The 13,067-nt window shown below is 52.4% G+C and overlaps 1 protein-coding gene across 1 annotated transcript in view; it reads right to left on the bottom strand.

Moving 5' to 3' along the window:
- Window positions 1-1,065: 1,065 nt before the first annotated feature.
- Window positions 1,066-13,067, bottom strand: part of LOC119114665 (MICOS complex subunit Mic10-like) — a 28,108-nt gene continuing 16,106 nt past the window's right edge. Inside the window, exons 3-4 of the mRNA XM_037238693.1 lie at window positions 12,366-12,475; window positions 1,066-1,282 (exon numbers count right to left, since the gene is read on the bottom strand). Coding sequence (XP_037094588.1) covers window positions 1,235-1,282; window positions 12,366-12,475 — 158 coding nt within the window. The 3' untranslated portion in view covers window positions 1,066-1,234. The remainder of the gene's footprint in view (window positions 1,283-12,365; window positions 12,476-13,067) is intronic.

Raw genomic sequence — 13,067 nt, 5'->3', positions numbered from 1 at the left:
ACCCTTATTTGCATATAAAAACATCAGTGTGATTTGCACTGTTTAGTGATAGGAATCTTTTATTTGGGCACACCACCATCATCATCATTACACATCATCGTCGCCTTAAAATGTGCTATCATCTGCATATTACAATGATCGTGCAAACACTCTTAAAGGTGTCCTTTCGAAGTCTTCCAGCGAAAATAAGGCACTTGTAACAGAAACTTCTAGCGGTCAACGTCTTCGCGGTCAGCGGCTTGCCGTCTACAAAAGTGTAAAGTTCGTAGATGCGAGACACGTGGATGCTCGTAAACGCAAGATTTCCAGATCATAGATGCAGGACAGCACCACAAGAGTGGCGCTGTCCGTCTGAGCCTATCCATTATTGATCTATATTGAATACTTTTCTGAACTTTCATGGTGCACCTTTATATGAAATTCGGTAACGCTTTTTAGTATTATATTTTAGTGCGGGTTTGATTTTATATTCTGAATTCGCTTGTTGAGCGTGGACCGTAGGCGTGTATCATAAAATGAACAGTGCACAGTGCCACATTTACAATTCTGAAGCTGTCAGGGATATTATTCGACTTTCAGATGTGCTATTTGTAACGCACATAATGAAAGCGAAACACAACCAAACACAAATACCGAGCGGAAGCCTGCCTGCACCGCGAACAAACTCAACGAAACCCAGCCATGAATGCACCGGCGGTTTGGTCCGTCGCTACGGCAGCTGTGAACTGACCTGCGGGTGTCGGCTGGGCGTCCGGCGGCGTGCTGGGGTCAGCGGCGCCGCTCACACCTCGCCGTCGGCCGCGACACCGTGCGCGGGACACGCGCGCCCGCCGCCGGCCGCCGACGTGTCGGCACTGCGCCGACCGGCGGCCGCGGCCCTGCCGCCGCCGCCTCCATATGCCGGCCGGCGTACGGTCAAGGCCGCCCGCTCGGCGTTCATGTCCCTGAGTGAGATGTGGCGGCCGATAGCCGCAGCCGCCCGCCACGTGCAGCCGCGGTCAGCGATGGGACGCGACCCGGCCCCGCCCGGACGCGGGCCGACGCGGCGGCGTGCAAACACCAGAGTGGTAGCCGTTTTGTTTATTGTTATAAGTGCGTAATTTTCTTCACGATCTGGGCATCACACGCGACGTCGGGCGACGACCACCAGCACATGGGCGGGGCGGCAGCCCGTCCGAGGACAGGGTCAACAGGTATACACATGGGCAGACACACTAGTCGCGACGACGGGGCGTTAGCCGAGCGATTCAGGGCCGGCTGTCTCCTGCTGCGCCGTCCGCACCTGCAACAGGAGCACGTGCGCGTCACTGACGGCCGCGGCGTCAGCCACCAGGCATCCGAGCGGCATCCGGTGAGCGATAGTCGACACGGGACACAGCCGGGGAGGCCGCTCACTGACGCAGGACCTCGCCCGCAGCGTTCGGCTGGCGGGGAGACCTCGGTGAAGACCTACGAGTGGGCAAGAGGCGGGGCCGCCATGACTTCCGACGGGGATACCAAGATCCGCGATCTGCGAGGAGCGGAGGGGGACAGGGTTTTCAAGGACCGAGTCCCAGCCCGATGTATCGTACAAGCACACTGCTAACAGACCAGACGCCACAAGCGTCATCGTACCTTACGCACCAAAGTGTATCAATGCTGGTCTACCCTGGCGTGGAAAACAATTGCTCAGGTGCATACCACACACGTTCATCCGGCCATCCGCTGAACTAGCCACCAAATTAATGGTGTTGGGCGCGGCATGTCACTGTCCATGGTGGCCAATAGCGTCAGGCCAAAGCTGCTTTCCTGGTCACTTTACTGCGGGATAATATTCAAAAGTGTGGTGAAAAACTGCACCTGGCGTTGAGGAGTGGGCGGATGGGTTAGCAACTCATGAGCTCTCTCCTCCATCTCGCTTGGCCGCGCCTTTGACCAGAGTACTGCATGAAAGCTACGTCGCAGGGAAGGAAGGGCCATGGACCGCATGGACCGAATAACCTGTCGAACGCGGGTTAACGATATCGCGCAAATGGTTAAGTCGCACAGCGCTGCATGCTGCTGGCTAGGCCTGAACTGTGATTCAGGGTGTTTTTGTGCTACATTAGAACCGATTGCATCCAAAGATCTAAGCCGTTTGACGAGTGGGTAAAAGATAAAGGAGCATATAACTAAAGCCATGATGCACTAAAAATATGTTCTATCTATAAATATATGGTATATAAAAATACACGGTGCTAAGCAGAGCAATACGACGACGTGAGAAGAAATATGGAAATTCGTCCCCTTGCTGGTTTGTTCGAACGCCAAACGTAGAAAAGGTGGCATGTTAAAAATACCGTATGGCTGACGTGAGTGCGGTGCAAAGAGCTCCAGGGGAAATTACGGTAAAATACTGCACTCAATCCAGGTGCGATCCAACTTCGAATCTTAGAGGGGCCAAACTCTGAAGGCTGCGTCTTTAGCTTGATATCAAGGTGATTGTCAAGTTGGGAAATACAGCTTAGTTTTTTTTTTCGCCGCGCAGGGGGCATGACCCGGCTGGCCAGCTCTGAATAGGCATATAACTACATCGCGATGCTTCAACGAGCGTGCGAAACAGTATAACCTTGTACAAAACACCGAGGGTAGGTTGGTAATCCTACGGGTAATTTCCCTTCTCTACATCCGTCAAAATAATTTCAGCATCCCCAATGCAGTCAAAGGGCAACACGAAGTGGGCAGCCAAACGAATATGTTCATTTGCGTCACTGGACCACCAGCAGAAACTCGTTCCCTTCCGGGGTGTCACGGCACGGCTCAGCGTTGGCCCGCTGACCTGTCCCGCTTCACGCGTGCTCATCACACGACGCCCAGTCTGCCCTGCGCTGCTCCCAGGCGTCCCACTTACCACCGAAGTGCAACGCACACGCGACCCCCACCCCGTAAGTGCCCCGCCAGTCGCCCAGGCCATCACCTCCCAGCTTCCCAGCAATCGCCATTTCCAAGCCCTCCCACGCCAGCACACCGTCCAGCCGCTTGGCAGCGAGCCCCTTCAACGGAGTGTGAGTCGTTGCACGACGTCCCCAGTGCCAGAAGCCGAGCACCGCCCCAGCGCCGCACGTCGTCAGCAGAGGTGCGCGGCGCGCGTCAGACGCACGTGACGCGGCGGTGCGTGCCGCGGCGGGCGCCGGTGGACGGCTTCCGGCGGCCGGCGGAGGCCGAGGCTGAGGCGGGGCCGGTGCAGACCGCGTCCGGCGGCGGCGGGGGTCGGCCGGCCAGACCGTCCTGCCGCCGGCCGCACCGGGACCCCATCGACGACCGGCCCGAAATAGCGCCAGACAATCGCCGTCCTAAGCTGGGCTCACGGCGAACGGCCGGCGGCGCACGGGGCGGCCGGGCGGCACCGGCCGCCGGCATGGAGCGACATCAGTCACTGGCCGCCCCGCGCCCCGCAAGGTCAACCGACGCCAGTCGCCGACCTGGCAACGTGCCGAGCCGCCCGTACGTCACGGCCGTAGTCAACAGCCGTCTATTTGGGCTTTCTGGCACCACGAGTACATGGTCACATAGCGACCAAAACTGAAGTAGCACTCACTGCAGTGTAAACTGTCAGGCGCCAGTACAGGCGAACATGGAACACAGGTCGTGAAAAGAAGCGAAGCATCACATTGTGACCGGCAGTGAGTCGGGCAAATTATCCGATGTAAAGTTGTTGCTAGCGAGTAACGTGACGCATTCAACACGTCGTAACTGCACAGAATCGTGATCTATACTCCCGCGCCACCGCCTGGGGGGCGGTAGCCCGCTCCTGGTTCTAGAACAAGCCAAAACCGCTTCAGGTACGCCCATCATGTTTTCAGTGCAACCGACGCGGTCAATGCTGCCTTTTTGGAAGGAAAAATGCATGGCGCGTCATGATGCGGGTTGTGACGTCACCAGCGAATGGCACGATCCGTTTTGTCGCTGCGGGCAGCACTTTCGCGCTTCGCACTTCCATTCTCGTTCAGGATGTGTGTTGTTCGCTGGGATTTTTGGATGCGCTGACTGCAGATGTCATATCACGCCCTTCTCCTTCCGGATTATTTTGGTGCAATCGGTCGGCTGATTTGATCGCGTGCTAGTTAAGATCAGTCATGATGCACGTGGTCACACCGGGTCACCCACAGGGTGCCGGTAGTATAGTGGTTGACACGTCTACGTTAACTATCGCGCGTCTGGGAAACCGGAGATACGGGGTTCGATTCCCCGCGGTGCCCGCCCTTCCTGCCAGGGTGAGAGGCAGACAACGCCATATAGCCCCAACAGCTGAGTGCGCTGTAAAGCCCCAATGACATACGGGTCACCTACAGGTCATGCGAGGTCGAGGAATCAGTGTCGAATAGCATGCATCTGTGCACCCCATTTATGAGAAATAAGTCGGCATCACTAACGCAGCTTCCAGACCAATAAATACCGTAGGTCATGAGCGCCAGAACGGAAGAACGTACCTTCCGTCCGTGGCACAGCGCCATCGGCACAACGGATTATTTCCTCTTGATACAGCAGGAATGTCAGCGCCAATATCAATCAAATGATTTTGACAGAGCTGCAGGGATATGGAGTCTGTACGGTCCAACCACAGCGATGACCAGTGCGACGCCTGATGCCAACGATGTGGGAGTGACGCGACATTCATGCGCCAAAACGCAAACCATATGTTTGAAAAAGCTGGCTACGAGCTCCATCAGGTTTGATAGAGAAACTCGACGGAATCCATGGATTTGCCGTCCCTGGTAGTCCTGCCAAGTGAGTGAGTTTGGTGACCGAAGTACGACGAAAAACGCGAGTCTGAGGCGGGCATTGTTTGCAATAATCAGGGCTATAAGTCCGCGCTATATTCATGGCCTAGCTAAAGCCACAGCGTCTTGCATTCGAGGCCGGTTTCGGAAAGGTGACATTGGCCGTATCCCGGTCGACTACCGACGAGCACACACGTCAGGGAATTTTGTGGTACGTTACAGGAGTCATAGACGACGCATTCACCGAGGTCGTGCAGACTTTACGCCCTCCTCTGCGCCGGTTGCCTGAGATCGGAAACAAATCCTCACAACGTCCTCAAAACGAGTGGATCCATTTTTTCACACGAGAACGTGTGACCGTTTGCTTTGATCCAATCACACTTTCTGTCTATACGAGGCTCCATTCTCTCCTGCGTCACGTTCTGTTGGTTCCGCGTCGCTGCGTCCCCGGATCGTCGGAAACTGGACCCGGTTTGAATCCATGTTTTCAGTGCTTTTGCAATTTACAATTTGACCTTTTTACGTTAATCCAATGCAAAGTGGAATCGTGGTGACACTAAAGTGTGGCAGGAAAAACTCCTCTCTTCAGACGAGGCTACACGTCCGTGCAAATGCCTAACCATCGACACGCTACTTCTCAAGAACTCGGATTATTGTTGCTGATAACTGCACGAAACTGAGACCAGTGGTTACAACACTATTAACTTCTGTAAAGCATGACGGCCGGGTAGGGTCGCTCGAGTCAAAAATTGGCTCATAAGTCAACTACGACTTCACCGGCCCATGGCCTCTCCCATAAAAACCTGCCGTGAGTTAACAACACCGTTATAATGAAGGCAATCGCGAAGGTCTTCGAAAGCAGCTGAAAACAAACTGTGACGTTTACAAGGATCCATCCTCAAATGCAGGGCATGCCGTTGTACATCTAGCAAAGCTTTGGAAAACTTTCTCCGGGATTCAGTAGCGTATCCCACCCTGCTCCTAGGCCTGTTCATGTTCCTGATTCACGGTCTCAGTGGCTGTGAGGATAAATACAGTAAAAGCCGTGGCTACTCATCCGTCACGGAAACAGCATTCACGACACGAAACGTGGTAGCTTGTTGGGTACAGGCATGACTTTAACCACTAGGGGAGCAAGGGGATGTTCTCCCAATTTTCCCCGAAGTGGATTTTGCCCCCTCCCCGGTTCGGACAGTACAATGCACGCTTTTGACGTGTCTGCATTCGAAATACCACTTGCCGACCACACTGCCTCCTTCCCCCCCCCCCCCCCCGTTCTGGTCTGACCTTCCAATCCTAATATGCTACCCATTCTCACAGACGTGGCTACGCGCATGGCTGTAGGGACCCAAAAACATCACGTCCTGAACAAAATGTGACCGTATCAGATCCAGTAACTGATAGTGAATGCAATTTGATTTTTTTTAGGTAGGCAATACGCTGAACTCAAATTATGTACTCAAAGCTGGTGGAGCAACAGCACAGGAGAATCGGAAGCAAACAAAATCACAACAATTTATCTAAAAACACAACGCACTCACTGTTCCCCCATCTTCACGACTGATGAACTTCACAGCTAGCGGCCTCATAGCCGGGTGGTGATGTCATTCGCATCGCTCAGTCGTCACTGTCAGCAGCGCCCAGCCAGCCGCAATTTCAAGTGTTGTTCTCGCCCGATCCCTGCCGTGTGGGGGAAACCCTCCTCAAAATGTACACGTCGCCTCGGCTCGCAAGGCGAACCGGTTCAGAGACCACAAAGGATTGAACAAAAGCTAGCTTGTGCGGCCGGACGCCTTTCAGCCGAGCGTCGAGGCCCGACGAGTCGACACGTCGCTTGTCGACGCTAAACGGCCGCGATTAGCGGCGGGCGTGACGTCACATGTCGCACGCAGGCTTACTGCCCGTCGGGTGTCGTGACTGGCGCCCGTTAAGTGCCATCCAGTGCGACAGCGCGCCGCGCGTCCGCAAATGGGTTTCCGCAGGCCGTTCAATGATTCCAGCGGGCGGCGGCCGGGGACGTCCGTCGCCACGCGACCGTCCGGCGCCGGAGGCCCTGTCTCTTCGATGACATCTGCTGCGCTAATGTTCACCTGCGAGGCGTTCAGGACACCACAGGACCCACGGACCGTAGCAGGTGCGTGTCTAGGATTTGACGTCCGGGTCGACGATGACCTGGGGGTGCACATGCGGATCACTTATGGGGATAAACTGTCTAATAACGAAATGGCCGCTGACGCTCAAGAGGGGGGGGGGGAGAGAAGACTGTAGGTTTCATGGAGGCTAGGATCCATACGGTCTCACCCTGTCGACGCCTGTAAGCCGTAGATACCGAGCTTTAGGTCGCCGCAACACAGTATCGCAACCTCCTTATTCATGTCACCGGTTTGCTTCGTTTTTAACACAATAGCAAACCGGATGATCATAGATCACTCCTCGTAAACGAGATGCAATGAACGTAACACTTTTTGGGCGCATTTCCGATGCGCGTTCCGATGCATACCGATGCTTGGATGCGCATTTTTACATCAAACGGACTATAAATAGACACGATTTGTCAGCACTATTGCGGTCGGGCCCGGTTGTTATGTGAACGAAAGGGAACTTTTCAGCACCAGAACTGTCCGTCACAACCACGCGTCACTTCACATCGTAACTTAGTCTTTTCATTTCCTTGACTTTGTGGCCCGTCGTGAGGTCCGTACATTTCCGATCTCGGGTGGGACCAGGGAAACGGTCAAGAAGCCGGAGGCACCCGGCGAGAGACACAACGGAGGACAATGTGAGACTAACAGGTGACACACGCTCCCAGACGCACGTGCCTGCGCTGCTGACTGCATGATCCGGCCTGCTCGCCGCTGCCGCTTGCCGGAACAGGATGCACCGGCCCACGCGAACCGAAATTAGACAACCTGCCAGGCTGACTGAAAGACCGTATTTGTCGCTGCACTTTATTGCTAGAACGCAATAAGATACAAGTAATGCTATAAGCCGGTCTTATACAGCTATGCTGCACGAAGTTCACATGGGATGAAAGTAATAAGTTTGGGTTGGCAACGGTCGTGCCTTACCGCTAGTTGGTGGCAACAGCTAAGGCAACGGTGGCTGAGACGCGAAACCAAGTCTTAACATTTGATTAAATTTCGCCCGAACATTATCAACAAGATTTTGTCAGGCACCAAATGTGTGCGCATGTAATCACGACCAGCCCTTTCCGGCATTGAAATTGGTTGACAATATTTGCGTTGTTGTGTTTGCGCTACTTGACCCGATTTTGGGGTGCAATAGACAACTAATTCAAAAACGCAATTCAAAACTTCGACCCATTTCAGTCATAAATGAGACTTTGCGGACAACTGAAACCTCCGCCTTCGTGTGGCCGTAATGAATTCCGCTCCGAAACAAACAAACAAGTTAGTTGGCAGACAAACGTTAAAACACCTACTACGCAAAACAACGAAGCAAGGTGCATCCCTAGAATGTCAAAAACTTCCGTATTCTGCGTTTCATTCAGCAATGGTGTCAACCAAGTGATAAGCACACGTGCCGCACGTCGCATGCATACTTGTTTTCTCACGCCGCCGAAGGAGTGACAATTAGCCTCATCAGCCACCAGCTACATCTTTTTTATTGGTACGCGTCATGAAGCCTTGCGAGTGTTCTGACGTGTATCTACTAATCTTCCACCATATCCTCACTTAAACATAACGGACGTCTGCGGTGTGCCACCCCCGCGCAGCGTACCTAAATACCGAGCAGAGCCCAGCGCTGCTCGGGAGGGTGCAGCTGAGGCCCGCGGCAGGGCGCAGCTGAGGCCCGCGGCAGGGCGCAGCTGAGGCGCGCGGCAGGGCGCAGCTGAGGCCAGTGGCAAGGCGAAGCGGAGCCCCGCGGCAGGGCGAAGCGGAGGCCCGAGGCAGGGCAGTGGTCTTCCGAAACGAAAAGGGGAAATGAATTTTCAGGTCCTTTCGCACGGACTTACACAAATTTTTGGGCTAAGTGCGGCCAGATCACGATCTCTTTCTGACATTATGGCTGTCGATAAACCTCTTGAGTCGTCACAAGACTACTTCCAGTCATTTTCGTCGCTATTGCCTACATTCATTGCCCATCGCAACTCCAGTATTACGGTAATGCAAGTTGGCAAGAACTCCGCGGTTCCCATCACTGCTTGAGACTCCCCACCATTGGCCGGAAGGCAGCTCACCGCAGTCCTCAAGACAGCTACCAGCGACATGCTCTTGACGGCGTCCTCCGCCCGCCCGGGCCGCAATCCTGTTCCGGCCACATCCGGCAGTCGGGGAGTGCACTGGCGCCGCCAGTCTCGGGCCGGCGGCGGACAGAAGAGCGGACGGCCACGTACACAGCACGCCACCGAGTACCGCCTTCATTTGCCTGATGAAGCCACGTGGTGCGGAAGCTGCCCAGACCCTGACCGGCGGCTGCTCAGCAGCTGACGTCCGTGTCACGCGGTTGGTGACAAGATCGGAAGACCACTACTTCCCCAATATAGCTCGCGCGTCAGACCACGGCCGCAGACTGAGCACATTTACGCCCAGCCCGGTCGCCGGCTTCGGTGATGTCGCACCTCCAGAGTAGTGCGATCGTCCTCCATAAGGCCGACGCCTCTTGGGGCTTACGACATTCGTCGTAAACATGCACAGTCCTTCCTTGAAAGTCATAGTACCACACTGGGAAAATGCCTCGCTGAGCAGGCAGTGCAGACCAAAGGAAATGTTGTCGATATACACTGAGCGGTTAGCAGCCAGAAGAACTTAAACATGTTAACTGAGCACACGGTACACGGCATCAGCTGCTTCGTGTAACTCCATTACTGATCACCGCATGTGTTGGGTGTGTATATGTTTGATAGCTGTTGTACAGCAAACTTAAGGTGTTAAAAAAGCTTGATCCACATAATTTTTTAGATGACTGAACAGCAGGCGTGAACCCTTTCAGATAAGTTTGTCACCCAACTATGTGCAATGACATGGAATGCTGTTGATCGTACGTGTCGTGCGCTAAAGTTACCTGTTAGCACGAATAATTCACGTGTTGGTGCAGTGATTTGTCGTGAACAGGCTTTAGATGTGATCTACACGCTTAATTAGTGCTAATTCAGATTGTTTTGGTAGTGAAAGTATACTGACCAATGCCGTGCTTGTCGGCGCGACTGTTTTCTGTTAAAAACAAGACAAAACAAAGAAAAGCTGTGAAAAGCTCTGAAAAATGCGGAGAACATAAAAACATCTCATCCAAAGGCAGCTCTTTGTCATTGCGGCTCTACGACGCACTCAGCTGCTGAGGCTACGTGGCGTCGCCTGCCTCTAACCCTGACATACAGGGCTCGCACCGCGGGAAATAATTGCATCCCGTATCTCTGGTTTCCCAAACGCGCAACTTAACCACAACACTGCCAATATCACAGGTTGTTATCTACCGAGCACGAAACGCTGGAAGATCAGCAAACATCACACACATTACTAAGCATAACAATCCACTGCATTATGCGGCAGGTTTAACCTAAAGCCTTCCAGTGCGCTGGACCTACCATTAACTTGAATGTGGAATCTGCTGAATAGAAGCCATTTCCATAATGCAGCTGGCGAGACGACGCAGTCTAATACTCAAAGCTTTTGATACAAAACAGACACTACCATAGCTATTCCGAGACGTGCCGGACACGGCACTGACTATTCACATTATAAAGCCAAAATCCGCAAGCAAATAAAAAGAGACTGAACAACCTCATATCTTTGCCATTCTGTGACTCAAATACAAGACGCACCTTTTGTTGCATGAAATAAAACGTCTGGCGAGATTTCACAAGACCAACTTTACTGTTCCCCGCAAGAACGAATATTCACATTTGTATATATATATATATATATATATATATATATATATATATATATATATATATGCCGTGCATCATGGCAATCATGACACAGAAAACCTGCTTCCCGCTTGTGCTAAAATCACCGTTATCAGTTATGTATGACACAATGACAATACCCAAACTGGCAGCCTATTACTTCAAAAATAAAGACGACATGTACACACAATCGCCCCAGACAAAACACCATGCAGACCGACACCACCTTCCAATCAAACCAAGGCAACGATAAGATCAGCGGCGTGAAGCAGTGCGGTAAGAGGGCAGCTTTCATAAATGAACACGACGCAAATGCACTGTCGTCTTTCGAGCACTTTATATTCAACCACTAGTAGTGAAACTAGCATACAAGCGCAGGCATCTGTGGGAGGAGGGGGGGGGGGGGCATTTCAACCCGCCAATGCACGACGAACTAAAGCGAAAACGAAGAGAAATCAGGAATAGGATGACAGGAGTGCTAGAACACGACGATCTTACATTGGCAAATCGTTCAAAACATTCAATACTGCCAGTTCCCAGTGTTCGACATCTCCCAACCACCGATAACACCGCGAGGAAAACGTGGCGAAAAGGTGGGGTGATTGGTGGTAGAAGCTAGGGTTGACGGGAAGCGAGAGGATTGCTCGGTAAATATGCTCGCTCGTCGTTTTACGGCCATGATAAGATCTGCACCGCGCTGACAGCCCGACAATGGCAGATTACACGATGATATAATGCGCTTCACGGCGTGTCATAACTCTGGACATCCCGGAGAGGGGCTCCGGAGGAGTTTTAGTCTATCACATTTGGTGACACAACAAAAGAAAACTTAAATCGCGGAAAGTTAACGTTATATGGAGATAGGGCCGAGTAGGAACAATCCATGAAGACTGTGTTATATCTGACACCTACACGTGGCACTAGATGGAGACCGCTGGGTTAGTGAGATGTCCTTTATTGTGAGATATGGTGGAATGGGGTATTGGAATACAAAGCAATTCAGCTAAGGAACTAATGCAAATCTGCAAAAGTGGAATTGTTCAGCCATTTTATACCCGCGAACTTCTAATGAAACAAAAGTAAAGCGCGGGGCAATTGACGATGGGGGATATGAATCGGGGGGGGGGGAGCATGTCAGAAGACAAGGTGGTCAAGTTGGGTGGGCTTAACGCGCGCCTACATTTTCTTTTTCGTCATATTAATTCATTTCTATTATTTCTGTCTATTCATATCATAATCCTATGGAAAATATTTCATTTTGGGTAATTCATGTCGTACCACGTTCCACGAAAGAAAAGATACGACTGCATTCAGTTGCATGCATTAATGTGCTGGAACAGGGGCATAATTCGGAGGAGCTGTTTTTTTACTGCAAAAAAGAACCGCACATCTGAAATGCTGACACTTTTGAGTCTTTTATACGGCAGTATGATATGCACTAAAACCCTGGCATAATGGAAGTACCGGCATATGAAACTCACTTCGCAAAGGGATAGTTAATTTCAGCATTGTTAGTGGCAAACAAACTGCAACAAGGACAGCAAATGGTCAATAGTGACTGGCGCCAGCACAGACGTGTCAGGACCGGCTGAAAGCCGCACCCGAGCCGCTGCCACCCTGAACGAATTACAGCACCGTAGCACAAGCAGCATCAGTTTTTCCGGGAGAACCCCGCCTCGTCACCTTCCTCTCCGCTGCCCCAACAGCTTCGCCCACCGCAGCAGGAGGCACCCGATGGGCGATAGACGGGTACCCACCTTGACCCGGTCGGCTCGCACCAGGTACGGCTCGTCGAAACTGTGCTGGCAGTTGGAGTAGCCCATGCCGAGGCCTGAGCCCAGGCCGAAGGTCATGGGCCACGCCCGTCCTGCGGAATGGCACGGCCCGTCAGGTCACTGGGGACAACGAGGTTCCAGGCCGAGAAACGCCATCAAATCACTGGAGCCAGCTCCCCGCACCACGAAATCTCCTTCTCTTGTTGCGAACGAGGCCACGGGCAGAGTAAGCCTTACCTAAGCTTTGATAACATTTTCAACTTAGGCGATTCGGTCGCGTCGTCACGCCTTTTCGAAGGCAATATCTTCGCAGCGACTGATCGACTATTTACGCCATTTTCAACAAGAAACACATTGCTCTAAAAAAGTAGTGCATAAATTGCTGTGAATACGCGTACAAACTGCTTGGCCAGACGGTATTTTCCTGCAATACCGCAATATCACGTCCCAAATTTGATTACCATGGAAAATGAAAACCTTCAGATTGGGAGAAATTGTATGACTAGGTAGAAACTAGGTGAAGATCTCGATCGCCCGACGTTGCAGCGGCACAAGACAAGCTATTACTGACGCAAGAGAGAAGGGGTAAATGTACTGGCCAGCGCGGATCAAAGTGTGCGAATCAGCACGCGCCTCTGTGCGCAAATCATGAACCGATTAGCTATGAGGCCTTTTTAGGACAGA

This window comes from Pollicipes pollicipes, unplaced genomic scaffold (genome assembly GCF_011947565.3).
Source record: "Pollicipes pollicipes isolate AB1234 unplaced genomic scaffold, Ppol_2.1 Scaffold_2869;HRSCAF=3365_pilon_pilon_pilon, whole genome shotgun sequence".
Taxonomy (NCBI): domain Eukaryota; kingdom Metazoa; phylum Arthropoda; class Thecostraca; order Pollicipedomorpha; family Pollicipedidae; genus Pollicipes; species Pollicipes pollicipes.
This window is presented reverse-complemented; position numbering and strand designations above follow the sequence as displayed.